Below are 27,363 nucleotides of genomic sequence, written 5' to 3'. Positions count from 1 at the left end.
GTGTCATCCCGACATGTGTGTGGTGTGATCGAAATCCCGGCAGTGCATGTCCTTGCCTGGGCTGTATTGTCAGTCCCTACTCCCATCATCCCACTCTGGTGAATGAGGGGGGTTTGAGCGACGATGAAGCCAGATACACTGTCATACATGCTGCAGGTTTGCGCAGTCGGGAGCCCAGGCGCAGGAACGAGCAGCCGCAAATTTCAAGGCATTGACGGAAGCATACAATGCCCTGATGCAAGGTGCACAGGGGGCGGGTGCACGGGAGGGTCTGCGTGATGCATGCATTCCTAACACGGCTGTGCCGCACGGCAGGGACTGATCCTGTTGGTTTGCGCGGATGTTCTGACACCCTGATTGATACCTTACAGGAGGTCGGCGGCCCGGGTCGGGCGGCCGGCCTCCCCCGCGTGGCCAGACCCCAAACTATGGCGGCTGGGCCTCCAGAGGGGGCTCCTCGGCTCGATACCGCCCTCCCCCGCCCCGGTCTTTTTGGTGAGGACTGTGTGCGAGTCCAGGCCTTGAGTGTTCCAAGCTTAACTCCTTTTGCCCCCCCCACCCCCCTCGCATTAAGCTCCTTGCCCTCCCTGCACGGCCACAGACCCAATTGCCGCCTGGTACCGGCTCACCAGGGGTTTCAGCCGAGCAGACGCCGTCTATCTTGCTGTGTTGGGTGCAGTGTTCATGGGCGGGGCCATAGTCCTGGACCCCCTCACAGCTGCCGCCTGGCAGGGCAACAATGCCGGGGTGAGGCAGGTTGGGCAGGCTTGGTGTGCGGATGGGAGGAGGGAGGGGTTGGGGGTATGGACGAGGCCTTGTTCTTGAGGTATCCCATTGACAGGGAGAGAGTGCGGTTGGGGGGCTTGGGGGGCATGGCATGGAGATCTGAAGACCCTGGAACCTCGAGGATGACAAGGGCAAGGGGGATACCCCCAGGGCCACCTCTGTCATCACGACCGCACTACCCTCCCCCTGCTTCCAGAGACTGTTTGGGGACGTGAGGGCCGACAGCCTGACGAGGCGGCAGGCCCAGCTGGACCAGCTCCGGGCCGAGAGGCAGGCAGCTGAGGCCGAGGCGAGACTCGCGGCCCGAGCCGCCGCTGCGGCCCGGGAGGGGAGCAGTGCGGCGCATCCCCAGCAGGCTGACTCAGCTGAAAGGGGCCCTGCGCAGCCCATTGTGAGTTGATGCACTCAGCACCGCATTGTTTCAAGGCAACCACTAATGTGTGGCTGCTTTCCCCAGTGTTTTCTTTGCTCGTTGGTGGTCGGCCCTGTGTTCACCAATAAATCCAGCCAGTCCTGCCCAATGTCCGATGGGCGGTGCAGCGAATATGTACAAAACCATTCAGCGGCTCCAAGGGCGTGGACAGCGGGAACAGGAGCTCAGTGTGTGAAACTACCGCGCATGCCGATCGCAAGTAAGCGCAAGGTGCACGCCAGCGCATGCCGCAGTTGCAACAATTTCCCCCCCCCTAGTTCCAGTATGCCGAGTCTGGGTCTGGCCGCCTCTGGTCCAGCTTGGCGCCCTCGATGGCTATCATGGTCTTGCAGCCCTGCGTGGCACGTAGGCCAGAGGAGTGTGAGAGCCAGTGGGAAGCTCTGTCAGTCACTCGCCGCTGCGTATCGCGGCAGCCCTCTGGCGAGACGGTTTTCACCTTGCTGCAGCGCGGCGATACACTGCGGAACCCCTTCAGCCACTCACTGGAGGCACGTGGTACTCTGCCAGGGTCTTCTCGTCCTCCATGCGCTGACCGGCGTAGATGAGGGCGAGATCGCTCCATGCCTGGATGCCCGGCGTGTTCCGCACGCCCTCTGGCTTGTTGGCGCGGGCGATGCCTCCGTCAAACAGCGCCTGCTTGATCTGCAGGAGAGGGGTGCGCTGGACTGGGGTTTGGGGGCGTGATGGTCAGAAGCTGCAGCGAGTGGTGGTTGATGTTGGGTACAGGATCGCAACCTCATCCCAGGTTCCTGCGGACTGGCAGACGCACAGGGCGGGCTCATAATCCAGGTGCCAACAGAGCACGCCGACCTTGGCCACGGTCCAGTCTGGCTGGCCCGAGACGCGGTACCGGCACCCGCCGCAGAAGAAGGCAAAGTGGTCCATGTCCTTGCGCGGTGGGACGGTGGGGATGCCCTCGAATGGGTAGTCCATGGTGGCCACCTCCTCGAACACCAGCGCCTCCTTCTCGGGGGGGATGGGGGTGTTGGTGTCGCAGTCCCAGGCGCCCTTGCCCAGGGATACACCCCCACCCCCACCGCCACCGCCGCCGCTCTCCCCTGCCACGATGGATTTGTCTTTCGGATTCACCATGACGGTGTGGGGCCCTGGGACCACGCGAGCCTGCGGGAGGTGGAGCGAGCGGCGCAGTCAACCTCAGCCGTGGTCAACATGGGGGAGCCCGGGGTGCAGGTAGAGGTCCACCCCATGGCTGATTTACGGGCTCGCAAAGCTTTCAGTGCAGTGAAATTCGAATCGATCATCGTCCGCCGCGCCTCCTGTCGGTAGAACACCACTGCCTCCAGCACGACACAGCAAAGGGCTGTTCTGCGCCACCTTCTGTCGGTCACTCACCGCGCAAGATTCAGGATGTGCAGGGCTGCTCGAGAGCAGCTTCACCACGGACCGTTGTTCACTCGTTCTGGTTAGAAATCAGGTGCACCACGCTGTGTCGCGCCATTGCCATCGCTTGATTCGAAGTCCCGTGCATCTCAGAAATCGCAGGGTTTTGGGTACTGCATGGTACTCCCCCATCTCATTTTGCTACGGGAGGTCGTGGGCACGGAAAGCGCACCCTACGCCCGCATGACGGGTGGCGGGTGCGACGATATCAGGAGAAAAACCCCGTAGCTATTCCCAGGAGAGGCGCCGAAACTCGGTACCGGCGACAACCTTGTCATAGGGCTCATAGGTTTCGTACCAGCTCGGGGTTGACCTCCAGCCACACGCCTGACGGTGTTTAGCCCACAACGATTTTGATGAGAGTGGAGACATGCGCGTGAAGACGACCCAAAGCTCTGGTCTCTGTCTACCGGCGAAGACCGGCGGCTGGAGAATGCGCTGAAGGGTCCGGTGCTGGTACACCCGCCCCACGCTCTCACCCAATGGCCGACGACGTGCCTCCTCCAGGCCTCCCCGAGCGCCTCTCCGGTGCGACCGCGTGCGATTCCTGCTCCCGTGCTGCAGCCCTGGAATCGACAGCGCGCGGGCCTCAGTTCCAACCCATCCACTCATGCAGGCGCTTCACCCAGCTGGGACCCGGCAGACTGGGCGTGGGACTCGGTGCGGATGGTGGCCACACCCATCGCGACCCCGGTGACCAAGCCATGCTGCGCCACGGCCAGCGCCCCCAGGGTCCAGCGCCAGCCCGCGCGCCGGCCGGGCAGGCCCTCACGGCCGGCGCCTGCGCCGGCACGGAAGCCTGTGCGCGAGAACGTCTGCCAGGCGGACGGCTGCCACAAACCGCTGGCCAACCTCACCTTTTACCACCAGAGGAACAGGTAAGGAGTGGTTGCACACCAATGGACGCATGTGGCTTGGTTGGGATGCCTGCGCCTGCTGCGTGCCGCCGCACATGGCTGGGAGGTTGAGTGCAGCCAGATGTGGTGGCGATGCAAACATTCCCAAACGCCCGACCCAGCATGGCATGCTCAAGTCTTGTGCCCTCCACTCTCTGATCTGTCCCTTCCCAACCCCTCTCTCCTACCCCCTCCACTCCTTTCACTCCAGGATCTGTGAGGAGCACATCAAGGCGCCCAGCTTCCTGAAGGACGGCGAGCTGCTGAGGTTCTGCCAGCGCTGCGGCGTGAGCCACCCCCTGGCGGAGTTTGACGGGCAGCGCAAGTCGTGCCGCAAGCAGCTGGAGAAGCACAACGCCCGGAGGTGGGCCATGTGGTACCTGCCTGGGTCTGCGACAGCCCCCTTCTGGTCCTCACAAGCAGCGATGTGACTGCCCGTGAAGCATCCAGTCACACCTCAGCAACCCCCCGCCACGCCATGCAGGCGTAAGTCTGGTGCGTCTCCATCCGCCCCCATCGGCACTCCAACCATGCCAGCCTCCGGCTCCGACAACGGCGGCTGCCTGCCGGGGAGCAGTGGAGCCCCGACCAAGATCATGCCCGAGCAAGCCTGGGCCGGCCTCGACCTTGCCAACCCCTCGAGTGGCTGGGGTTGGGCGCCGGGCACGTCCACGCCCCCCCCCAGCTCCTCCTCCCTGTCGCAGCCCTGGCTCGCGGGCGGCGAGTCCTGCGCCTCCCTATCCGAGAGCCGCAGCGACGGCGCCTGCACAGGCAGCGCCCCCGATGCGCTGGTGGAGGAGCTGAGCGGATGGCTGACGCAGCAGCTGGCTGACTCCCCCGTCCTGGACCTGCCGCCGGGGTTTGGCGGCGACAGCGACGACGGCGGCGGCGGCGGCACGCCCGCGGGGCTGGAGGCGCTGCTGCCCCCGACCCCGCTCCCTGCCGCCTCCGACGGCTTCGAGCTGGCCTGCGAGCTCATGGGACCCGAGGACCTCGGGTGGGGGCCAGGCCCCGTCGCCGCCCCCGGCGACCGCCGCGCCCCCGCCTCGCCTCCCACCGCGGCGGCCCCGTCGCCCGGGCCCCCCCTCCTCCTCTCCCGAATCTCGGTCAAGCTCTTTGGCGCGACGCCGGAGCAGCTGCCACCGGACCTGGCCGACCAGCTGGCGGCCTGGTGCGCGCCCCCTGGCTCCGGCCTGGCCTCGCTGGAGGCCTACCTGCGCCCTGGCTGCCTGCACCTCACCGTGCAGGCCGTGGTCCAGGGCACACCGCGCTGCGACGAAGACGCGCTGGGCGCTGTGCTGGCGGCCATGACTGGTCGGGTCGGTCCCGGGGCCGACGACGCAGGCGGCGCAGGCGGCACCGACTCCGGCGGCCGCGGCCGCGGCCCCGCCTCGCCCTGGCTCACGGGCACGGCACTGGTGCAGAGCGGCGCGGCGCTGGCGCTGCTGCACCGCGGCGAGGTGGCGCAGCGCTGGCGCGTGCGAGACGCGGGGCGCCACCGCCTGGTGCCCAGCGTGCACAGCGTGACGCCGCGCGTGCTGCTCGCCACGCCGGTGCCGGCGGCCGGGCGCGGTGCCGTGCGGCTGTGCGTGGCGGGGACCAACCTGGCGCAGACCGGCGCGGAGCTGCTGTGCCGGCTGCAGGGCGCCTACCTCGACCCGCTGGCCGTGGCCTGCGCGGACTGCGCCTGCAGGGGCCCGGGGCGGCGCGCCGGCGGCGGCGGGGCCTCCTTCGGCGACCTGGAGGCCGCCTGCTGCGGCTGCTGTGTCCGGCGCCTGGCCTTGCTGTCCGCAGAGGACGTGGAATGGCTGGAGGGAGGGAGTGCGGGCGAGGGGGCTCCAGGTGTCGGGAGCAGGAGTGCAGCGGCGCTGATGGGCAGGAGTGCGACGAACGCCGAGGCGAGCGTGCCCCTCGGCACGTGCTGCCAGGCTGGACCCCCCTCTGCGCGGCGTCGGCCCCCCCACCCACCCACACAGACCGTCCACCTGGACATCCCGGCCCCCACCCTGCCCGGCCTGCTGCACGTGGACGTGCAGAAGGGCCCCTACCTGGCCCCTCCCGGTCGGGGCTCGCGGTGCCTGGTGGTGGACAGCCCCGCGGTGGCCGCCGAGCTGACTGCGTGGGTGAGTACTGCGGCGGTGCAGGGCGATGCACAGTGCATGCTGGACGCGCTGGGCCTCGTGTACGAGCACGTGGGCGGGCGTGGCAAGGTGCGCCCCGGCTGCGCTGAGCGCGCGGCCGCGCGCCTGGCCTTCTGGGCGCTGCGCCGCGGCCTGGCCGCCACCGCGCGCGCCGCGCTGGACGTCGTCGTCGAGGCGGTGGAGGGCGCGGCGCGCGCGCTGCCGGGTGCGCGCGCCGCGGGCCTGGACGGTCTGGCCCTGCTGCACGCTGTGCACGCTTCGGCGGTGGCGGCCACGCTGCGCCGCGCCGCGCGCCTTGGAGCGCCGCCGGGCACGGGGCTGGGCCTGCTGCACGCCGCCGTGCAGTCGGGGGACCCCGCCTGCGTCAAGGTGGGGAAACCCGGTGGGGATTGTGGCTGCGGAAACTTCGGGTGGGCTCCTGCTTCTGGGGAATTGGGTGCATGCGCTGGCAGCCCTCGAGGACGGGGGAGAGGCTGGGGGTTCACTCGTCCGGAGGGCGCCCAAGGAGGGACTCTGCCGTTGTAGACAACAACCGCGGACAGCGTGGGGTCACAGACCCAGGTAGCCTGATCTGCACTGACACCGACGATCGCTCAACCACCACCACCACCACCCATCTCGTCCGCCAGATCGTGCTGGGCTGGGGCTTGTGGAACTCGTCCCCGGCCAGCTCAAGCCTGCCAGGCCCGCGGGACGGCACCGACCGCCACGGCAAACCCTCGCCCGTCCCACTCTCGGTCTACCACCTGGCCGCGGCCGCCGGGGAGGAGTCCACTGCGGAGCGGCTGGTGGAGGCCCTGCTGGAGGGCGGGGTGCGGCCGCCGGCCGCCTCGCAGCTGCCGCCGGGGCACCGAGCGTCCGACTTCGCCGCCAGGCGCGGGCACCACGCACTGGCGGCGCGCCTGCGTGCTCTGGAAGGCGAGGCGGAGGGGCGACATGCCTTGCCGCCCTCGCCCAAACTCCACCCGGCCCCGCACAGGGCGACCTGCTGTGCGCTTGGGCCTGTTGGCGCGGTGCCAGCGGAGCCTGCCCTGGCCCTGGGCTCGTTCGCGAGGGCCGGCAGCGGGGAGCCGGTCGCCCCCGACACCCCCAAGCGCTGCTGCTGCAAGGGGAGCTGCCCCTGCGCGCTCCGCACCTGCGGCTCCTGCTGCTCCGGTGGCGGCCTGGGCTGTGGGCTGCGCTCCGGCGACTGCCCCTGCTGCAGCGGCTGAATGACAGTTTGCGAGCCCCCTGCCAGGGGCTTGTCACTGTGCTCGCCGGATCTTGCCCAATAAACCTGAATCTGACTAGCTCGAACGCACGGCGCTGCCTGTACACTTTTTTCTGGTACCTTTATATGCCATCTGTATGTACGGTACAAACGCTTGGATGTCGGCTTTGATATCGTTTTTAAGAGTATGGCTGGGTGCCACTGGGGCAGTTGTAGCCTGTCATAGCAGACAAGCAGCGCAGGGGGCAGCAACTTGTCATTGGTGCGAGGAGGTGCAACAAAATGGAGATGGTCTTGTCAACTTTGGGGGAAATTAGTGTAGACTCCTGGCCAGGGGCAGGGTTGCAGCAGGTGAGCTGCCACATCCAGGCGAGAGGATCGAGCATGTGCCGCGCAAATCAACCAATGTGGAAAACGTCAGGGGCAAGGGCCGGGACAAGCATGTCACCAACGTAAGACCGCCGTCGAGCGGGACTCTGCCTGGGCAATGCAGCCGCGCAGCCCTCAGATTTTGGCGATGGTCTTGTTGAGCCGGTTCAGGTCGTCGTTCACCTTGACTGCCCGCGTGGGCAGGCGCTCAATCTGCGTGTCCTGGACCTGGAGCTCGTTCGACATCTCCTGTTGGGCGAGGGGTCAATGAGAGCATACATTGATTGATATTGGGCTGGAGATTACTCACCTCCCCCATCGTGCACATGCCACAAGCTCGGACTTGGATGCAGGGGTTTCGTCATGCCAGCGTCAGGATCCGAGATCATTCCCATTAAACCCTAGCGGGCCTGAGGCAGGTGGCCGATCCCTCCAGCCTTGCCCTCACCTGTCCGAGGGCCTTCATGCTCTCCACCGCCTTCCCAATGCTGTCCAGGTATCCTTCCTGCTTTAAAGTCTCGCTGTCGAGCTCAGATCGATCAGACTCTGCGTAGGATGTGGGAGGGGCTTGGGGCTCGGGACATCCTTGCCCTGCATTCAAGCCCCTTTCCTGCCAACTTTTGAGGCAGGCTCCAGCAGCTCTTGACCCAACGAGGCAGTCCGGGACAGGCCAGTCAAGGGTTCTCCACCAAGCTTGCTCTTGCCTGAGGTTGCAAGCACAGAGCAGAAGGGTACCGACCCCATCCAGAATCCCATGCCCGCAACACCAAACAACCTCCTCACTCACCGGCCATGCCCGGGAACTTTCCAAAGCCGATGGACGTGGTCTTTCGCTCCGACCTGATGGCCTCTGCTGTCTGGAAAAGCTCGCTGCGCTGACCGGTCTCATCCCCGTTGTAAGCCACGTCATCCCGCTTTATGAGGCGGTCCACCGCGGCAGCGGCGCTCATGTGCTTGTTGGCGACCTCCTCTCGGTGGTCCAAGCTTGTCACGCCCCGCCTGGGGTAGGAAAAGGGTATGGAGGTCGTGAGCTGACTGGCTGCGGGTGACTGAAAGGGCTGCAGGCAGGCACACATCTAAAATACCCCAAATCATGATCACCAAATGACACACAGCCGGTGACCAACATCAGCGGGAGCGAACCAATTGTCCTAGCTCATAGCTCTGCAGCGAGCACATTCTAAGACTATGGGTACCAACACCCAGCACTGCATGCAATGCTCACATCTTGAGGCGCTGCTGGCGACTCGGCCTCCCTTTCTTGTGCTCCGGATCCAAACAGCAGCAGCACAGCTGCCAGCAGCACCAGCGCCGCATGAACTTCACAAGGGAGCTGGCCTCCTTCACATCCTCCTCCATCTGCAAGCAGTTTAAGTGTCGAGGGTGGGTGCAAGTTGACTGCATTGGCTTCGCCACATGTTGAAGGGGCCCTCGACAGGATGGGGTGACAGCTATGTTGGCCTACAGTGGGAAGACCACTTCCATACCCCCTCAGCATAGTCAGGTCATACCACTTCTTCACTGCACATGACACCCACACTCACGTGGTCAAGGCCCCGCTCGATGTGATCCAGCTGCTCGCCTTGCCGATGGATCTCTACCAAGGTGTTTCTCCCAGCGTCCACAGTCTCGTCAGCTATCTGCTCACATGGTGAGGAACCAAGACGATGCTACTTACGAGAGTACCAGGCAGCAAGCAAGGCTGACATGCAGGCTGGGCGGGTCTTCCTGCTGGCCGAGCACGGCTGCGTGACCCTGCAGCTCGGCAACATGGAGGTTAAGCCCCACGCCTCCACCACTCACCTGGGCAGCTCGCTTGGCCGCGGCAGTCGTATCTCGGTGTTCCCGCTTCGCCATCTCCATTATATGGCGTTCTGCCGGGCTGAGGTTGTCTGTGGCCTCCGCCTGAGCCCGGGTACGCCCATTGGGGCGGGGAGGCGCGTACGACATCCTCCTCGGGGTGCTTCCGCACACCGCGAGGAAAAATCTGTCAGGGCACTGCAACGACAAGAATCGACGTGAAGGCAGGGTTCCAAAGGGTGGAACGCTCGCCGGCATGCTGTGCTCCGGCATGCGGAACCTGTCTCTCCTCCGGTCAGCAAGCGTGCTGGGGCAAACCCTGACATCGCACGCGATTCCACGGTTGCTGACTGGTGTGCGTCGAGGCGACGAAATCATGATGACATCAGTGATCACTTGATGAACAATCGAAAAGCCTTCGATCGCTGCTTTGAGGCTCTCAGGCGGTCGGTCCGGCGTTGCAAGTGTCGAGCACCAGCGAGGAGTGGCACCTCATCTGAGTCCCACATGATATGAGCTCCGACTCAGGCTCCCCCAATCCCTCGCTCGACCCCTTGCCCGGGACACGAAACGCCCGCAGCGTCAAACGAGATCGCTCCCCATCCCCTGCCACCCCCCTCCCTGCCCGGGGGTAGATTGATCGCCCAGATCAAGGAGATCGAGGCCTTGACCTCCCGCCCACCCAGCCACCACGAAAAACTGAATCGAACGGTACCCAGCGTGCTCAAGAACTCCTTCCCGACCCGGCGCGGTCCCAGGGTGGGTCCGGACTACCAGGCCGTACTCCCTTCTCCTGTGCCCAAGGGTGCTGGAGCCCCCCCCGCCCCGACCAAGGAGCCGGCTGCGCCCCAGGAGCCGGCATGCTGAGCCTGTACTCCTCTGCTCCCACCAGGTTCTCCCTCCTGCTGCTCCAGGAGGGGGAGGAATATGGTGAGGTGGGCGTCGCAGACAGGGGGTACTGGAAGGGGCTGTTACGTGACACTGGAGGGGGGGCCATCGTGCGAACGTCCTTTGGGGTCACAGCGTCGCGGAATTCAGTATCTCAGTGTGTTGCAAATGAAGGCATGGTAGTTCCCACCCCACCAACCTCCCCCGGTGCATGCCGGAGGCAACCCCCACCCGAACCCCTGCACGTACCATGCCACCCGCCACGGTACCCACCCGCCGCAGTGCACGAGTTTGTGGCGGAGTGCGCCTGGCCCCCCCAGATCCCAGGCAACTGGCAGGGGCGCCCCGTGCTGGCCGGCCACCTGCGCCTGGCCACCCGCTCCATGTTCTTCGACCCCGACGACCTTCGCGTGCCCATCGTCAGGTGGGCAGGTGTTGTCTGAGGGGCTTTGCTGCCGGCCTGGCTCGGGAGTGTTTTGTAGATCGCTGCAACCTCACACTTCCTCACCCCCGGGCCCAGCCACGCCAGCATCCCCTCCCCTTCCCCCTCGCTGCATCACAGGCTGCCGTTCGAGGGCGTGGAGGGGCTGGAGGCGGTGGGCTCCGCGCGCAGCGGGGACTTCCTGGTGCAGTCCCGGCACGCGGTGCGCATGCGCCCCGGGGCGGCCGACGTCCCTTACGCACACGACCGCTCGCGCCCGGCGCTGGCCTGGCGCTTCTGCCTGGCCTTTGCCGCCATGCACGACTTCATGCCACAGGCCCAGGTGCTGCTGGCCGCCTGCCGCCTCCCCCCCGCCGACCGCGAGGCGGCGCTGGCGGCCCTCCTCGCCGCGCGCGGCGCCGGCCCCGGCTTCGACCCCGGCAACCTGCGCGGCAGCCTGGCCGCGGAGCGCGTCGTGGCGCAGCGCGCCGCCTGGCTGGCCACCCCCCTTGCGCGCGAGCGCGTGGCCCTGGCGCTGACGCCGGCGCGCCTGTACGCGCAGCCTCGGCACGGGCTGCAGGGGCGCAGCGTGCGCAGCGCGCGCCTGGCCGACGTGGCCGCGCTGGCACGGCGCCGCGCCGGGCTGCGCGACGTCGGCCTGGAGGTGTTCTTCGCCGCGGGCACGGGCGGGGGCGGCGGCACGGGGCCCGACACCTGGGGCGCGCCCTCCGCGTTCCTGGTGTTCGGCGACCGGGAGGAAAGGGAGGGGTGGCTGGAGGCCATGCTGGCGCAGCCGGGCCTGGGCGCGGGGCCCGCCGGTCCGCCGCGGGGGGTGTCGGGGGATGGGACCGGGGGGGATCCTGCGCGGACTCCCAGAGCGCTCCTGCTGGAGGTGAGTTGGGGTGGCGACGTGAGGCCCCGAGGGCTCAACACCATGGGGCCTCCCCTCAGGATGTGGGGGCCTGGAGGCCTACACGCATGGTCCCTCAGCGCTGACCCACATTGCCATGCTCCGTGTCCACCTTCACATCTCCCCCTCCCTCCTCCAAAAAAAATCTCAGGCGGGCAGCGAGTGGGTTCGGGGCGCAACGGCTGCCTGGCAGCGCGGGGCCCTGTCCAACTTCGACTACCTCCTGTTCTGCAACCTGGCGGCGGGGCGCTCCTTCAGCGACCTGGCCCAGTACCCCGTCTTTCCCTGGGTGCTGGCCGACTACGCGTCGGAGGCTCTGGATCTGGACAAGCCAGGCGCCTTCCGCGACCTGACCAAACCGGTCGGCGCCCTTAACCCCGCCCGCCTGGCCGCCGCGCGCGCGCGGTACGCCGACATGCGCGACTGCACCGACGATCCGCCCTTCCTGTACGGCACCCACTACTCCTGCCCCAGCTACGTGCTGTACTGGCTGGTCCGCGCCGCGCCGGGGCACATGCTGCGCCTGCAGGGCGGGCGCTTCGACGCCCCGGACCGCCTCTTTGCCTCGGTGGCGGGGGCCTGGACCTCCGCGCTGGCCAACCCTGCCGACGTCAAGGAGCTCATCCCGGAGTTCTACCTGCCGGGCGCCGCGGGGTTCCTGCGCAACGGCCTCGGGCTGGCGCTGGGCGCGCGGCAGGACGGCCGACCCGTGGGCGACGTGGAGCTGCCGCCCTGGGCGCGGGGTTCGCCGGAGCGCTTCCTGTCCCTCCAGCGCGCCGCGCTGGAGGCGCCCGTGGTCTCCGCAAACCTGCACCACTGGCTGGACCTGGTGTTCGGCTGGAAGCAACGCGGCGCCGCCGCGCTGCAGGCGGGGAACGTCTTCCGCCACCTCACCTACGAAGGTGAGGGGTTTGGGGAGTGGACACGTGTGCATTAACTTGTAGGTGGATGGGTTGGGTGACTTTGAATGTGGGGCTTGGGGCGATGCGGGGAGTGTGCATGGGTGGGTGGAGTGCTGTGCGGTCTTGGGTTTATCTGAGGTGGATGTTCAGTGTGCTACTTTCAACCATTCCTGCCCGCCAAGCATTCCGTGACTGCAATCGCTGAACCTCTTTACCCCCAACACCCTTGAAATTAGGCGCTGTGGATCTGGAGGCCATGGAGAAGCAAAACCCGGGGGAGGCGGCGCTCCTGCGCCTTCAGATCGAGGAGTATGGCCAGACGCCGCGCCAGCTCTTTGACGCGCCGCACCCGCGCCGTTTGGTGGCACCTCGCGCGTGGGATGCCAATGGGGAGACTCCGGGTGCTACGCTTGCCCCATCACTATCGGTTGGAGGGCCTGCGCCCATCCCTTCCGCCCCCACAGCCACGAGCGACGGCATGGCGGGGCTGTGCCTCTCCCTCATGGCATCTGTGCTGGCGGCGAGGGAGGAGGAGGGCGCGAGGGCGGAGCCCTTCACGGACGACAGCCAGCTGGCGCTCCTGGACGCCCTCGACCTTGCGCCAGGGTCTGTTGGAGTCGTTGAGGGTGGCGACGGGGCGGAGGACCTGGGCCTTCGCGGAGGCACAGCCCCCTCCGACACTCAAGATCAGCACCCGGCCTCGCCAGTGCTGCCACCACTGGCGAGAGCTCCCGGCGTGTCGGCCCAGTGGCCGCCCGCCCCCGCGCCCGCTGGCGTCGAGCCGGCCCCCTCCCCCGATCCGCGGGCGCGGCTGGGTGCCTTCAACGCCGTCTCTGCACGCCTGGGGTCCCTGAGAGCCGCCGCCCTGGACGCGGCGGCCGCCTCCCGACCCAGCTCCATGTTCCGCGGCCTGTTTGACCGCAGGGCGTCTGTGGAGGCTGAGGCGGCGGCGGAGCGGCGGCCCAGGGGAGTCCCGCCACACCGTCGGAGTCTGGGGCTGAGCCCGCCGAATCGCAGCAGCGTGCTGCGGCAGGGGCCGCGCAGTCGGCAGGCCGAGTTCAGTCAGCAGAGGAGACGGGCCCCAGCACGGCAGCAGGACCGACAGGCCGCCCCAAGTCCGTACAGCCAGTGGGTCCCAAAAGGGTCTCCTCACCGGAGGACGCGCCACTGCACCAGACTCCCCTGGTGTGGAAAGGACGGCGGCATGGGGCAGCCGCGTCCGCCGCCCCGCCATCTTCCTCCGGCAGCGCGTCCCCGCTCTCATCCCTGGACAGCGACTCCGAGGAGGACGGGGGCCCAGGCATGGTAGCAGAGACTGAAGCCCCTGCACCTGCTGCGCTGGCGCCCTGGTGGGACGACCTCGTGACCCTGGCGGTGCCGCCAGGGCTCGCCAGCCCCCATGCCTCGCCGCAGGCCTCGCCCCGGCCCCGGGACGCCAAGGTGCTGCATCGGCTAACATTTGGCCCGGCGCACGGGGTCACTGCACTGGCGGTCGCAGCGGGGGACGGCGCCAGGAATGGAACTCCGACAGCCTTTGCCGCGACGCAGTCCGGCCAGATCCGGGCGGTCGAGCTGGAGAGCGGGAAGCAGGTAGTTCTCTTGGGTGGCTGGGTTGTTGGCTGTTGTTGTCAACAAGCAGGATGGCTCTTGCGTCGTCCGAGCACACACATGTGTGTGGCCCGCCCCGCTGAACGCTGCAGCCCCGCGCTGATTTGGTGGGCAGGATTCCCTTTTCCTGGCCTGCCGCCGCTCCACCCACCTCAATCAACCCCACCCTCCCAACCCTAACACCGTGTTCCGCCCTATCCCAAGGTGCGCTGCGCGTCGCTGTCCGCGCAGCCGCTGACGTGCCTGGCCCTGGCGCGCCCCGACCCGCGCGGCCACCCACTGGCGCTGGCGGGCGGCTACGACGGCGAGGTTCGTGCCTACTGCGCGCGCACTGGCTGCTCTGCCGGCGGCTGGGTGCCGGGGGACGATGCGGTGAGCGCGCTGTGCACGCTGGGGTCGGGCGTGGTGGTCGCCACCGCCAGCGGCGGTCTGGCGGCCTGGGAGACGGGCGGCGGGCGGCATCCCTGGCGCCCTGTCGGGCGGAGCCTGGGCGGCGGGGGCGCCGTGCTACCCCTGCTGGACCTGGAGGGCCTGCAGGGCGAGGGCGCCTGGTCTTTGGCTGCACTGCCCGCGGGCTCTCACCCGGGGCCGCTGATCCTGGCCGGCACGGAGGCGGGCGCGGTGCTGGGCTGGGACCCACGACGCGGCGGGGCCCCGGCCTGGCGCTCCGTCTTGGGCCAGGACATCGTGGCAGGGCTGAGCGTAGACGCCGGCAGCGCCCCTCGCGTCAGCGCCGCTGCGGCCGACGGCCGGCTGCGCCTGCTGGACCTCCGGCGGGGTGGGGCGGTGATGGTGAGCGCGGCGCTGGGCAGCCCCCTGCTCTGCGCCGCCTGCCCAGGACCTGGCTGGACGGCGGCGGGGGACGAGGAGGGCGCGGCGTGGCTGTGGCGCGCGCCGGGGGGCGGGCGGCCGGCGCGGGCCTGGCGGGGCGAGGCAGGGGACGCCCTGAATGCTCTGGCCCTGGGGCCGCCGGGCCCGGATGGAAGCCCACGGGTCGCGCTGTTCGGGACTGAGGGAGGTAGCCTCCTGTGCGTCGATCTGGGGTTGTAAAGGTGATTTGATCCATGGCGCTGGCCCAGGATGGTTTTGCTGGCACACGACCATCCACGCTCGATTCTGTCCCTTTCACGTCAGGCTGACGATACTTCCGGGGAACTTGCGTGAGCCCCCGAGAGGCATTCGTTCGCGCATGGATCGGTGCACCCGTGGAGCTGGAACAGCACTTCCAGAGGCATGAAAATCGTTTCTGTGCTAGAGAAAGCAGCGACCTTTGCTCCTCGACTGGCAAGCAGCCGGAGATCACATACACGCACCGTCATGTCGGCTGGGAAGATCGTCCACTGGCAGTCTAAGAACTGCCCCTACGCACAAAGGTAGGGTATAAGATGCGATTTCCGTGTTTGTGGGCATGTGGGACCGACGTCGAAAGCTGGCTGTGTACAGTGGGTCTGTGTGGGGGCGAAGTCATGATGAACCAACAACTCTGCGGTATGTGCTCCCATGCAGGTCCTGGATCACGCTCCTGGAGAAAACCCTTTCATTTGATATCAAAGAAGGTGAGCGAATTTTGGGTCAATGGGATCGTGGGAGGTATACCTGCTGCAATGAACAGTGAGATGCGACCGTCTCGGATTCATGCTGAATCCGGTCCCACTAAAAATGCCCTCGCCCGCAGTGGACCTGGAGAACAAAAGTGATGAGTTTAAAGGTACGAAGTGTTCAGAGCTCTTCGCGTTGGCTGTGTAGCACAAACTTCCCACTGCATACCTGACTTGGGGTGCGGCATGCGCGTGAACTGGCGGCTCCGCAAGGGATTTCCTCCCCTCCTCCAATTGAGGAGTCAGCCACCCCCTTGACTCGCTCCCCGCATCCCTCACATGCCAGCCAAGTATGCGTCCCTGCACCCGGGCCCCGATGCCCCTGCCAAGGTCCCCATCCTGGACGATGCCGATGGCACAGCCCTGTTTGAGAGTCTGGTGGTGGCATACTACCTGAACGACAAGTACCCAGAGCCGGCTCTGCTGCCCAGTGAGGCAGCCGCAAAGGCAAAGGTGGGAGGCGTGCGTGAGGGGGCCTGGCTCCTCTGCGTGTGGTCTTGTGTCTAGAGGCATGGACGCGTCTGGACCCCCCTTTGTGGCATGCCCCAGTCACCATGTCGTCTCTTCGCAATCTGGAGCAGGCAGCGTGTTGAGAATGACCGCAGATGACCGTCAGCTCTTCCCCCCCCTCCATCTCCACACCCTCTCCACCCCGCCCTGCAGATCAGCCTGTTCATCGAGCTCTTCCCCCCATCCATCTTCAGCAATGCCTTCAGCCTGGTGAAGGCCGAGACCAGGGCACAGGTGGCCGAGCGCCTGCCAGCGCTGGTCCAGGGCCTCAAGGTGCGTGGCCATGATTGGCCGTCGCTCAGAACTATCGTCACATAACCGCGCGCACAGTGGTCCCCATCATGACTCACTCCACGGCACCCCATTCCCCAAACCGAACCGCACAGACCGCAAACGCCCTGCTGACCAGCCTGGGGTCCTCCGAGGGCGGCGACTACTTTGCGGGGGCGCAGTACACGCTGGCCGACATCGCCACCTCCCCCCTGTACCATCGCGCCGTGCACCTGCTGAAAGGCCACCGAGACATCGACATCCCCGCCATCCTGCAGGAGCACAAGCTGGACAGGTGGCACTAGGGTCTGGAAGGATGGGCTGGAAAGGGCGGAGTGCAGGGTCGATGTGCCGTCATGGCCATCCTGAACAGTCGGTGCCGTGGCGAGGCGGCGCATGCCTGCGCATCTTGAGGTTTGGTATGCACACATGAACTCGCACACCCTCATCGCTCCATCTCCCAGGCTGGCGGCGTGGTCGAAGGCTGTGCTGGAGCGCCCCTCTTTCCAGGAGACCGCCCCTGATGCCGAGGTGGTGATCAAGTCCATGGCAAAGTTCGTGAACCCCCTGTCTGATTGATGGAGGGAGGGTCCCCCACCAGCCGGACAGCTGTGCTCATGAAGGTGGCCTGTGCCTGTCTGGCTGGTGGCCTTGCCTTATAATGTATCGTAAGGGATGCAGGAAGGCAACGGTGTAAACATGGGATAACCTCCAAGAACTAGCTGGCACGCCTGGCCTCCTCTGAACTTTTGCTGTGCGGAGATTGAGGGCTGATGCGTGTAGCGGTTGGCTGGGATACACTCTAGTTGTATAGAACCGGGAGGAACACACACCGAGTGGTGGATGGTGCGCCTTCGCGATTTACAGTGCGCGCCCCACCACCTGGGGTCCAAGGGCACCTAGTTTCGGTTATTTCCGCTCTTGCGATTCGAAGTTTGGGAAATTTTGCTGTTGCGCTTTGGCTTTCGGACGATTTCGCTCTTGCGATTCGAAATTCGGGAGGTTCCGCTCTTGCGTGTCGACATCTTCTGCGCCGACGGCACCATCGGAAACACCGACTGCAGGGCCCCATGAAGGCGAAAGGGAGGTTCGCCGGGCAAAATATACGTGATACAATGGCGCAGACCACATAATTTTACACGGAGGGTGCACCATGATGATGCACCAACATCAGTGTGCCTTGATGAGGATCTCATGCGCGAGGTGCACACATGTCTAGCACCGGGAAGAGGGTATTCAGTGCATGGCACCTTGCACAGCAACGAATGGCTCCACACGGATGACGCTTCATAGATTCATCTTGCTGCGCCGCAAGTAGTTGGTAGGAGTGGTACTTCACTCCCGAAGGGTCATGTTTCATGCGCATTCATGCTGCAAGGGTATAATTCGATGCGATTTACCTGTCCAGCCGGTTATGTGAGCCGTTTGATCATGCTCCGCGACGCCAGCTGCAGTGCTCCATGGAAGGCGAGCCTTCTGCAGATACGAGAGCGAGGACGCACGATCACACACATTTTCGCTGCAGGTACAGATTATCAGCTTACCCGGAGCACTGTCGAGCGAGTGCCATACTTTCAGGATGTCGGCAGCTCGTAAAATTACCCATTGGATGACCCCGGCATCAAGCCATGCACAGAGGTGGGTTTGCTGCAGTAGATTTACCACAGAAGGTGGTATAGGATCAAAAGTAACATCAATGAAACGTTAAGAATTGAGACGAGGGTTGGCCCATTGTCGTCATGTGTACTGCGTCCGTGCCATTGTGGACTGTATTACATGACCTGGCCACCACTCCCACATCCACAGAACCCACATCGTACTTCTCGAGAAAAATCTGGAATTTGAGAACAAGATAGGTGAGGCGATGGGAATCATACCATCCGATGTGCTTCAATGACGCATGAGTCGCAAGCCATGGGGCATGTGCCTCTTTCCTCATCATAGAGATTTCCACCTTTTCCGCCCGTGCTGCAGTGGACTTGACCAACAAAAGCGACGAGTTCAAAGGTCGGTGAGGCCTTGTGGTAGATGACCGAATGTGTTGATTATAAGCCCTAGAAATGATCAGTCCATGCAGATTATACTGCAGGCTTATTTGCAGTAGATATGGCCTGGACGGCTCAGTGGTCCACTATTACAAGTCTCTTCCCTGACCCAATGTTCCTCACTCGCTGCTTGTCACAGCAAAGTATGGCTCTGTGCATCCCGTACCGGGTGCATCGGCCAAGATCCCCATCCTGGAAGATGTGGATGGCACCACGCTCATCGAAAGTTGGACCATCATGCATTACTTGGAGTACAAGTATCCCGAGACCCCACTCCTGCCCAAGGGTGCCGCCGAGCGAGCAAAGGTGTGAGTAGCAGTCTGTGGGCCCCGTACCTGGCTGACAATACCTGTACAAGCACACTGTACCACTTTTCTACAGAGCTGTATAATTTCATTCAAGCAAGCCGCCAACAGAACTCTCTGAAACTGTCGTATGCCCCTCGTCTCTCCCCCCAACACAGATCGAGCTCTTTGTGCAGCTCCAGGGCGCCAGTCTGTTTGAAAGATCGTCCGCGATCCTGAAGGCCCGCACCCAGGCCGAGCTTGCGGTGGCCAAGGCGGGCTTCGTTGATGCGCTCAAGGTTCGTGACAAGACGGAGTGAGGCAGTGCCGATCTCACTCAGGAGGCTGTGACCATATCACCTTGCATGGTGCCTGCACATGATCTTGTGCTTGTGGATGTGGAGCGTCCTGCGAGGCGGTCCTGTCCAGTGCATGGTCAGCTGTACACCTCGGCCTCCAAGCGCCGACCATGTGCAGGTCCTGAATGCCGCACTGAGGACGCTCGGCTCGCAGGATGGCGGAGACTACTTTGCGGGGGGGCAGTACACCCTGGCAGACATTGCAGCCAGCACCCGCATCTACCGGCCAATAGTCCTGGTGGAGGATCACTTTGGCATGGACGTCCAGAGGCTCATCAATGAGCATCGCCTGGACCGGTGGGCCATGCGACTGGGGAAGGGTTCCTGTGGATCATGCCTGTCGGCCGCTCCTCTGTGATTGCTTGTGCAGGGATGCATGTGGATGCAGTCAGGCCTGGCTCTCATGCTGATCTGTGCTGTGTGTCTGGGAAGTGCATGAGGCGGTGAGTTGGTGTCCACTCAAGTCTGCTCCAATGCTCCTTGACACCACTCTCATGAACATGGATCCCCCAGGCTGAAAGCGTGGCTCAAGGCCATTTTTGAGCGCCCCACTTTCAAAGCGAGCATCCCCAGTCGTGCAGCCATGTCTGAGAAGATGGGCAAGCATGTCGTCCCCCTCGATGGCTGAGGTCGAGCTCTGAAGAGGGGATTGTCATGCGCAGCACCTGCCCTTTTGGAAGCTTTCTGGCCTGAGACCAGAGCACATGGCAGCTGCAAAACCCAATGCAGGACGCAGAGGTGGCTGATCATCCACAGCATGTGCTAGTGCGTCCCTCTTCTTCACGCTGGGCATGCAGTCTTTTGCTGGAAGACCACCCAACCCCTTGGGCCCGAGAAAGTGCAAGCTTTTCACGAAACAGATCACAGGATTCAACTCTTGAATGACAAACTGGTGGGGCAGAATCGTCAAGAGACGCAGGCCTGCAGCTCCTCGTAGGCCAGCTGCACGACCTTGAAGCGCTCCTCCGCCGCCAGCCTCGCCTCCTCCCCCCTTCCCCCCCACTTGTCGGGGTGCCCGGCGCCCCCCCCCCGCCGGTAGGCGGCGCGCAGCGAGGCGTGCGTGACGGCGGCCCCACCTTCGATGCCCAGGGTGCTCAGCGCGGACCGTGAGGCGTCGGAGGAGGCCAGGCCCGACCCGCCGGTGGCCGCCGCAGCAGCCTGCTGTGCGGCGCAGCGCGCGGCGGCCGCCGCCGTCTCGGCGGCCAGGCCTGGGGTGCCGGGCGCGGCGCGCTCCGCCTGGCGCCAGGCCAGGAAGGCCTCGGTGTGGCGCCCCAGCCGCGTCAGCAGCCGGGCCTGCAGCGCCAGCGCCCGCGCCAGCCCGGGGGCTAGCCGGAGCGCGGCCCGGGCGTCCTCCAGGGCGGAATCCAACGAGTTGCGCGCCGCGCGCGCCGCGCCGCGCCGGGCATGCAGCACCGCGCGCAACCCGTCCCCCGCGCATGCCAGCAAGTGGTCGAGCGCGGCGCCGCATGCGTCCGCAACGTCCTCCTGGATCCCCTCCTCCTCGGCCGCATCTGCGGCCGCCAGCAGGACTGAGATGGGGGCCAGGAACGCCGCCAGGTCCTTCATTTTATCCGGGAGGGGCGGGGGGCCAGGCGTGCGTGCCGGCTGCTCAGGGCTCCCAGGCTCCGTGGCATCTTGGCCGTCGATCACGCTCCCTCGCTCTGCTGCAGATCTGGAGCCTTCTGTCATGGCCTCGTGCCCTGCGGCCCTCCTCGACCCATCAGTCGCATCATCCGGCACTGCCGCCGCCCCACTCTGGCCGCCCTGGCCCAGCAGGGTCAGGGCAGAGGCCACATCCCCGCGCCGCCACGCCACCTCAGCCCGCAGGTAGTCGGCGTCCAGCCCCGGGTCCATGCCGGCGACGGCCGCCCCGGCGTCCTCCCAGCGGCCGCAGGCGATGGCCGCCTCGGCCAGCGCAGCGTGCGCAGCGTGGGAGCCGGGATTCGCCCCCGCCACGGCCCGCGCCGACTCCAGCGCCGCGGCGGCCGCCTCCGGGGCGAGCGGCCGGCGGGGGATGCCGGCGCGCAGGCCACGCCGCGCCTCCGCGCGGTCCCTGACCCGCCCCGCGTCCGCGCTTTCCAGGGCCGCCCGTGCGGCGGCCAGGCCCCGCCTCGCCGCGCGGGCGGTCGACCCCTCGGGGCTCCCCATCTCCGCCAGCTGCAGGGCCAGCGAGTAAGCCTCCACCGCCGCGGCCGGGTCCCGTGATCCTGCTTGGGCCTTTGCCAGGCGCAGCGCGGCGCGCGCGCTGCCGGGGTCGAGCCTCAGCGCGTCCCGGGCGTCCTCGGCCGCCACCCCAAACCTGGCCAGCTTCAGGGCGGCTGCCGCCCGGTTGGAGTGGTAGGCGGGGGACGAGGGCCAGAGGCGTATTGCCTGCGTGAACTCCTCGAAGGCGGGGCCCGGGTTTCCGGCGGCGAGGGCGGCCGTGCCGGCGTCGTTGTGCCTGCACAGGGGGGGTAGGGAGGAGGGAGAGGAGGACGGTGATTCAAGGGTTATCTGTGCCTTGCGCAGCCCTTGGGACCCCAAGAAACAGGGCTGCACCTTGGTGGCACAAGCCATCAGCGCACACGCTCAGCGCACAGCCCGTCCATGTCCTGCCGGGACCAAACGCGGCAGCACCTGTCGGCACGCTCCCGGTCCAGCTCGCCATCCTGCCACCAGCGGGGCTGGTAGTCTGGCGCGCGCTGGGCTTGCCACATGGCGTCCAGCACTGCGGTTTCCTCCCGAACACGCTGCAGCAGGGCGACCACCTCGGCTGCCTGCTCATCCCCGAGGTCCAGGCCCTGCAGGCGAGACTCCAGGGTGCGGAGGCGGTGGGACCGCCAGACGGCTCCTGCCTCGCCTGGCGAGAGGGGGAGAAGGGGAAAGGGGTGGGAGTGAAGGTGCACTGAGGCTTTGGGGGGTGCACATCATTGTAAGATGGTCCTCGAGGCATCCGCACATCGAGGGGAGACTTACTCGCAATACATTCATGCAGCACCCACTTGCTGACCTTCATCGAGGGGTCGGGAGGGGAGCTCCATGACCCACCAGGGGCTACGCCCTACCCACGGTGTTGACCTTGACCTGTGCCAAGCAAAGATGACGAGCGAGGCCCATCGACGTGCAATGCTGCCCCTTATATATCATTTGTCCTCGCCATGTGCTGCATGGAACTGCTTCCCTGCCACAACATTGAATCCCGCATGCTCCGTGATCATGGAGACTCGGAATTGTATTTTGGTTTGGGTGATCCATGTGCTCATTTGGATCCGGACAACGCCCCACGATCGGCTGCGACCCCTGATTGCGCGAGCACTATCATCCGTCCTTGTCGACTATCTGCAACCCAGGTCCTTGCCACGCCCGTGTGAGGCTGTGGTGACACGGCAATCACAACTGCGCCCGGAACTGGGTGGCGAACCCCCACACCAGAAGATGCCTCTGCAAGCAGAGGTCACTGCCGCAGAGCACATGGATCTCTTACAGAAACTCAAAGATCCGCAAGTACTCAAGGATCTGACAGAGGACGCTGTGGTCTGGGCCACCCAGCACGGCCTGGTGAGGATTGTGTGGGTGGGGGCAGGGGGGGATCGATCACATACCGTGCTCCTCTGGCGCTCCTGACAGGCCCCGCACGGGTCTCGTGTTGTCTATGCATGGTCTTGCAGTCGGCTCGCATCCGCAAAGGATTGCATGTGCTGCACCTGAGGGGTTCTGATTGCCCCTCTCCCTGCCGCCACACCACCCCCGGCACCTTGAAGCGTTCGTGTCGCCCTAGGCCTGGTCGCCTGACCTGTACTGGCCCAGCAGCCATGCCCCCCACGCAGTCCCCCCCCACCCCCTCTAGGTGATGGGCCTGGCGACGCCCACGCCCGCCGCGGCGGTGGTGCATGCGCCGCTGGCGCTGACCCCGGTCCCCTTCCCCGCGGGCACCTTCCGTGAGGCGGAGGCCGCGGCGGGGGCCTTTGCCGCGCTGGTGGACGCGGTGGCGGAGGACGACGCCTACCTGCTGGCCACGCTGCGGCCCACGGCCGCGCACGACGACTTCGTGGCGCGCCAGCTGGCGCTGCTGGAGGCCACCGCGGGGCCCCGCGCCGCGCACCGCGGCAGCCAGGGCGTGCTGGCCCACCTGCGCTCCGACTACATGCTGCACACGCCCACCGGGTCCCTGCTCCAGGTGGAGATCAACACCATCGGCGTGTCCTTTGCCTGCCTGGGGGGCCTGACCGCCTGCCTGCACGGCCACCTCCTGGGCCGGCTGGGCGCGGGCGCCGCCGAGCGTGCCGCCCTGCCCCCCAACGACGCTCTGGACCAGTTGGCGGACGCACTGGGCGCGGCGGCGCAGGCCTATGGCGTGGAGGGCGCCGTGGTGGTCATGGTGGTGCAGCCCGGGGAGCGCAACCTGTACGACCAGCAGGTGGGTTGGGGTGGGGGTGGGTGGGTGGGGGGGCAGAGAGCTGGGAGGGGGCCTGAGAGGGGTCAAGCACAGGCGACTGCTGTTCGTGTTTCCTGTCTGCGGGCCCTGCTCCATACACCGCTGACCCCCCCAAATCCCATGCAGCCCCCTCTTCACACCTCACTCCCATCCATACCCCTCTGGGTGACGACAATGCTCCCATCCCCTTGCCTGCCATCGACCCCCACCCCACCCCCCACCCCCTTGCCACAGTGGGCCCAGACGCGGTTGTGGGAGCGGCACGGCGTGCGCACGCTGCGGCGCACGCTGAGCGAGCTGGCGCGCGACGCGGAGCTGGGCGCCGACCGGCGCCTGCGCGTGGGCGGCGCCGTGGCCGCCGTGGTCTACTTCCGCGCGGGGTACGTGCCCGAGGACTACGCGGGGGAGGCGGAGTGGGCGGCGCGCGAGCGCGTGGAGCGCAGCGACGCCTTCAAGTGCCCCTCCGTGGCCTACCAGCTGGCGGGGGCCAAGAAGGTGCAGCAGGACCTGGCGCGCCCGGGGCAGGTGGAGCGCTTCCTGCCGGACGAGGCGCAGGCCGCCCTGGTGCGCCGCTTCTTTGCCGGGCTGTGGGGCCTGGAGGACCTGGCAGACCCAGACACCGCGGCGGCGGTGGGCGCCGCGCTGCGCGACCCCGGCGCCTTCGTGCTCAAGCCGCAGCGCGAGGGCGGCGGGCACAACCTGTACGGCGCCGAGCTGCGCGCACGACTGGAGCGCGGAGGGCCGGGCCTGGGAGCCTACGTGCTGATGCAGCGCATCCTGCCACCCATCAACCGCTCGGTGATGGTGCGGGGCGGGGAAGCCGTGGAGGCCGACACCCTGTCGGAGCTGGGCATCTTCAGCGTCCTGGTGCGCCGCGGGGGGGAGGTGCTGGTCAGCCGGGGGGCGGGACACCTGGTGCGGACCAAGGCCGCCGAGTCGGATGAGGGGGGGGTGGCCGCGGGGTATGGCGTGCTGGACAGCCCCTTCCTGGTGTAATGGCGGTGCCGGGCTTTGGAAGTGGGAGGGGGGGGTGAATGGAGGGAGAGGACAGTGGGGAAGCATCGTGAATCAGTGTGAGGAGCAAGGGGATGCGTGCCTCGTAGGAGGTGACCAGCCAACCCTGGGAGGGATGTCCTGCACGAAAGTCATTCCCGCCATGCACCCCCTCGGAAACTTGAACCGGGGAGGGGGACCTGTGGAGCGTCAAATTCGCCCCAGATCCGCACGCACGCACAAGCGACGCGCACCTTGGATCTATACAATTACCAAGGGATGCACCTTTTTACAGGATAATTGTGTTGATAGCGGATCGCCCGGGACCCATTCCCAGGGCCGGCCGGGATGAAGCCGAGGCGAAACGGCTCCCCGCGACCCGGCTGGCACCGGTATGGCCTCGCAGCCTGGTTGCCCACCATCTTCATGGCGCTGACCATGCTCGTCATGTTCCACAGGGGCCGGATGGTGGGCATGGGCCAATGGCAGCCAACGGACCCCTCGCCCAGGGGGACGCTGGAGGTCCTGTCCTCCACGCTGCCATTCGGGGAGCCGGAGCCGGATCGTGAGGTGGAGGTAGTCGAGGGGGAGACCCCTCGGCCCAGCGTGGCGGAGCCCCTCTTCCTCTTCATCGGCATCCTGTCGGGGCGGGGGTACCGGCATCGACGCCTGGCGGTGCGGGATGCCTGGTCCAGTAATGCCACCAGGCACGGCGCGGTGGTGGCCAAATTCGTGCTGTCGGAGGACGAGCGCACACCCCAGGTGGAGAAGGAGGTGGACAGCTTCCAGGACATCATCTTTGTGGGGCAGCGCACCAACTACAAGAGCATCCTCTACAAGACCTACCACGTGCGCTGGTGGTGGGGATGGAAGGGGTCGGGCTTGCTGGCAGCGCAGATGCGCATGCCGTCGTGTCTATGTTCAACCATGTCATGAGCATGCAGGGAGAACCGGCCCATCACATACAAGTATACTGACCGCACCTGCTTGGGAGCTTCCTGCAGTGATGTCCTTATGATAGCTCCTTCCATACAAGCCATCAACGCACCCTCTGCTCCACCTTCCAAGCTGAGCCTCCTGACTTTCACTCTCACGTAGGTGCTGGAGTATGCCGTGCGACACTACGACGTTAAGTTTGTGCTGAAGACGGACGATGATGCGTTCATCTATGTGGCGCCCCTGGTGGCGCAGCTGCGGGCCCTCTGCGAGCACCCCGACTGCGAGGGCGAGCGCATCTACATGGGCCGCATGGCGCACCACTCGGAGGTCCTGCTGCAGCAGGGGCACAAGTGGAATAACGACATCTTTTACAACCACACCGGTGGGTGGTAGTTTTCTTTCTGGGAGGCAAGTCTGCGCGGAGGGAGCCCTGGAATCAGGAGCGTGTGGCTCACAGGACCCCTCCGCGGCGATCTGCATGACCACTGCCTGCAGCATGTGGTGTTTGGATTGCATGGTAAAGGCTCCTGGCTCGCTGCACCTGACCGGCATCGATCATCAGCCGTCCGACGGCTGAACCTGCTCCATGCGCACTTGAGTGTGCATGTTGAGTAATTGCCCTGGTACACACATTGGCTCATCATCCAGCGCGTCGGGTTTTCCCTTTCTTGACTCTGCTACCCCCCTCTCCCCGACAAACACCGCAGGCCTGAAGACGTACCCCACCTACGCCATGGGCGGCGGCTACGTGCTGAGCGGCGAGGTGGCGCGCCTGCTGGTGGACACCCACGAGCGCATGTCCCTCAAGTTCACGCCCATCGAGGACGCGACGGTTGGGTTCTGGGTGTCGGCCATGGACCTGCGCCAGATCGACCACCCGCGCTTCTACACCTGGGCAGCGCCCTGCTGCTTCAAGGCCCCCGTGCGAAAGGCCGGGCGGCGCGTGGTCACCCGCTTTGCGCTGGACCCGGAGTTCGAGCGCGGCCTCTGCTCCGACGACCCCTGGCTCATCCTGCACAAGATCGACTCGCCCACCAAGATGCGGCACGTGGGGGCGCGCGTCGCCAATTGCACGCGCCCCGTGGACGGCCTGGCGGCCTCCATCAAGGAGCACTACCCCCCCGCTGCGCAGGGTGAGGGCTGGGGGGGTGGATGAGGGGGGGTTGCAGGGAAGGAGGAGGGGATTGCAATGGGGTCTGTGACTTGATGGGGGGGCACTCCGCTGGGCCCCTGCGAGGGGGGTGACAGGGAGGAAGAGAGGCCGACCGAGACACCCCTCCCCGCATCTCTTCGCCGCAGAGGAGATCGAGAGGAGGCAGAGGGCCGCGCAGCAGATCGCCGCGCTGGAGGGCAGCATGGAGGACGAGGCGGTGGAGGACGGCGCCGACGTCGGGCAGGCGGACGGGGAGGGGGGGCGGGAGGCCGCGCTGAGGCACCTGCGAGAGAGGAGCGCGCGACGGCAGCGCGAGTCGCGGGACGACGCGCGGTCAGAGCGCGACCGCGCCAGAGCCAGCGGCGTGGAGGCGGTCGCCAGGATGGTGGCGGCACGCAGGGCCGCGGAAGGTGCCGGGCAGGTGGTCGGCGGAGCAGCAGGCGAGGCGGAGGGCGCCGGTGCCACGGACGAGCAGGCGGCGGGCGGCGTCGGGGTCAACCTGGCTGCCGCCGGCGGGGGCGGGGGAGCCACCGTCGACGAGGTGGCGGCCGAGGACGCCAGCGCCGCCGACGCCGTGGCGGCGGATGCCGGCAAGGGCAAAGGCGCGGGCGTGGCGGTGCAGCTGGTTGGGGTGGGCGAGGGCGATGCGGCCGTCAGCGGCCAAGGTGGCGACGCGTCGCAGGGCGTGGCGGCAGCATAATGGACGGCGACTCAGCTGCATCGGCACTATCGCCGGCACGCTTGCCTTTACCCGCACTCAGCATGCCCCAGCCGCCCAGCATCTGCGCCCGCTCGGCGTCCCCAGCCGCCCAGCAAGCCCGCTCGGCGTCCCCAGCCGCCCAGCATCCGCGCCCGCTCGGCATTCCCAGCCGCCCAGCATCCATGCCCGCTCGGCGTCCCCAGCCGCCCAGCATCCGCGCCCGCTCGGCATTCCAAACCGCCTAACATACACGTCCGCCCAGCGCCCCCAGCCGCTGTCATTGTGCAGGATCCCTCACACGCAGTCACCGTCCTCAACGAATCCTTGATCACC

At 66.3% G+C, this 27,363-nt stretch overlaps 8 protein-coding genes across 8 annotated transcripts; 5 read left to right on the top strand and 3 right to left on the bottom strand.

Annotated features, from left to right (window-relative positions):
• Positions 1-1,472: 1,472 nt before the first annotated feature.
• On the bottom strand, positions 1,473-2,311 carry F751_5411 (hypothetical protein; the record flags this gene model as incomplete). Its single annotated transcript, XM_011402533.1, has 3 exons — positions 1,473-1,553; positions 1,703-1,861; positions 2,030-2,311. 3 exons carry the CDS (start codon positions 2,309-2,311, stop codon positions 1,473-1,475), a joined length of 522 nt encoding a protein of 173 aa, XP_011400835.1.
• Positions 2,312-3,102: 791 nt separating this feature from the next.
• On the top strand, positions 3,103-6,868 carry F751_5410 (Squamosa promoter-binding-like protein 9; the record flags this gene model as incomplete). Its single annotated transcript, XM_011402532.1, has 7 exons — positions 3,103-3,158; positions 3,250-3,498; positions 3,728-3,880; positions 4,001-4,355; positions 4,629-4,835; positions 5,493-5,726; positions 6,287-6,868. The coding sequence occupies 7 exons, from the start codon at positions 3,103-3,105 to the stop codon at positions 6,866-6,868; spliced, it is 1,836 nt and encodes a 611-aa protein (XP_011400834.1).
• Positions 6,869-7,371: 503 nt separating this feature from the next.
• Positions 7,372-9,093, bottom strand: F751_5409 (Synaptosomal-associated protein 25; the record flags this gene model as incomplete). Its single annotated transcript, XM_011402531.1, has 6 exons — positions 7,372-7,485; positions 7,685-7,782; positions 8,024-8,235; positions 8,462-8,595; positions 8,781-8,876; positions 9,040-9,093. The coding sequence occupies 6 exons, from the start codon at positions 9,091-9,093 to the stop codon at positions 7,372-7,374; spliced, it is 708 nt and encodes a 235-aa protein (XP_011400833.1).
• Positions 9,094-9,896: 803 nt separating this feature from the next.
• F751_5408 (BEACH domain-containing protein lvsF) lies at positions 9,897-16,722 on the top strand (the record flags this gene model as incomplete). Its single annotated transcript, XM_011402530.1, has 16 exons — positions 9,897-9,966; positions 10,207-10,348; positions 10,487-10,688; positions 10,815-11,009; positions 11,407-12,157; positions 12,394-12,558; positions 12,622-12,763; positions 13,432-13,747; positions 13,970-14,557; positions 14,900-14,925; positions 15,272-15,321; positions 15,441-15,473; positions 15,650-15,816; positions 16,027-16,146; positions 16,260-16,438; positions 16,608-16,722. 16 exons carry the CDS (start codon positions 9,897-9,899, stop codon positions 16,720-16,722), a joined length of 3,261 nt encoding a protein of 1,086 aa, XP_011400832.1.
• A 1,030-nt stretch (positions 16,723-17,752) lies between these two features.
• Positions 17,753-19,459, top strand: F751_5407 (putative maleylacetoacetate isomerase; the record flags this gene model as incomplete). Its single annotated transcript, XM_011402529.1, has 7 exons — positions 17,753-17,781; positions 17,950-17,999; positions 18,118-18,150; positions 18,328-18,494; positions 18,652-18,771; positions 18,950-19,128; positions 19,345-19,459. The coding sequence occupies 7 exons, from the start codon at positions 17,753-17,755 to the stop codon at positions 19,457-19,459; spliced, it is 693 nt and encodes a 230-aa protein (XP_011400831.1).
• Positions 19,460-19,737: 278 nt separating this feature from the next.
• On the bottom strand, positions 19,738-21,851 carry F751_5406 (Small glutamine-rich tetratricopeptide repeat-containing protein 2; the record flags this gene model as incomplete). The annotated part of the gene is made up of 5 exons (XM_011402528.1): positions 19,738-19,989; positions 20,245-20,736; positions 21,016-21,271; positions 21,448-21,670; positions 21,821-21,851. 5 exons carry the CDS (start codon positions 21,849-21,851, stop codon positions 19,738-19,740), a joined length of 1,254 nt encoding a protein of 417 aa, XP_011400830.1.
• A 430-nt stretch (positions 21,852-22,281) lies between these two features.
• Positions 22,282-24,241, top strand: F751_5405 (Glutathione synthetase, chloroplastic; the record flags this gene model as incomplete). Its single annotated transcript, XM_011402527.1, has 4 exons — positions 22,282-22,368; positions 22,658-22,858; positions 22,925-23,227; positions 23,480-24,241. 4 exons carry the CDS (start codon positions 22,282-22,284, stop codon positions 24,239-24,241), a joined length of 1,353 nt encoding a protein of 450 aa, XP_011400829.1.
• A 345-nt stretch (positions 24,242-24,586) lies between these two features.
• F751_5404 (putative beta-1,3-galactosyltransferase 18) lies at positions 24,587-27,030 on the top strand (the record flags this gene model as incomplete). The annotated part of the gene is made up of 4 exons (XM_011402526.1): positions 24,587-25,087; positions 25,337-25,559; positions 25,885-26,310; positions 26,477-27,030. 4 exons carry the CDS (start codon positions 24,587-24,589, stop codon positions 27,028-27,030), a joined length of 1,704 nt encoding a protein of 567 aa, XP_011400828.1.
• Positions 27,031-27,363: the final 333 nt, after the last annotated feature.

The sequence above is a fragment of the Auxenochlorella protothecoides genome (genome assembly GCF_000733215.1).
Source record: "Auxenochlorella protothecoides strain 0710 unplaced genomic scaffold scaffold63, whole genome shotgun sequence".
Taxonomy (NCBI): Eukaryota; Viridiplantae; Chlorophyta; class Trebouxiophyceae; order Chlorellales; family Chlorellaceae; genus Auxenochlorella; species Auxenochlorella protothecoides.
The sequence above is the reverse complement of the archived record's forward strand: the minus strand, read 5'-3'. Positions and strand labels throughout refer to the sequence as shown.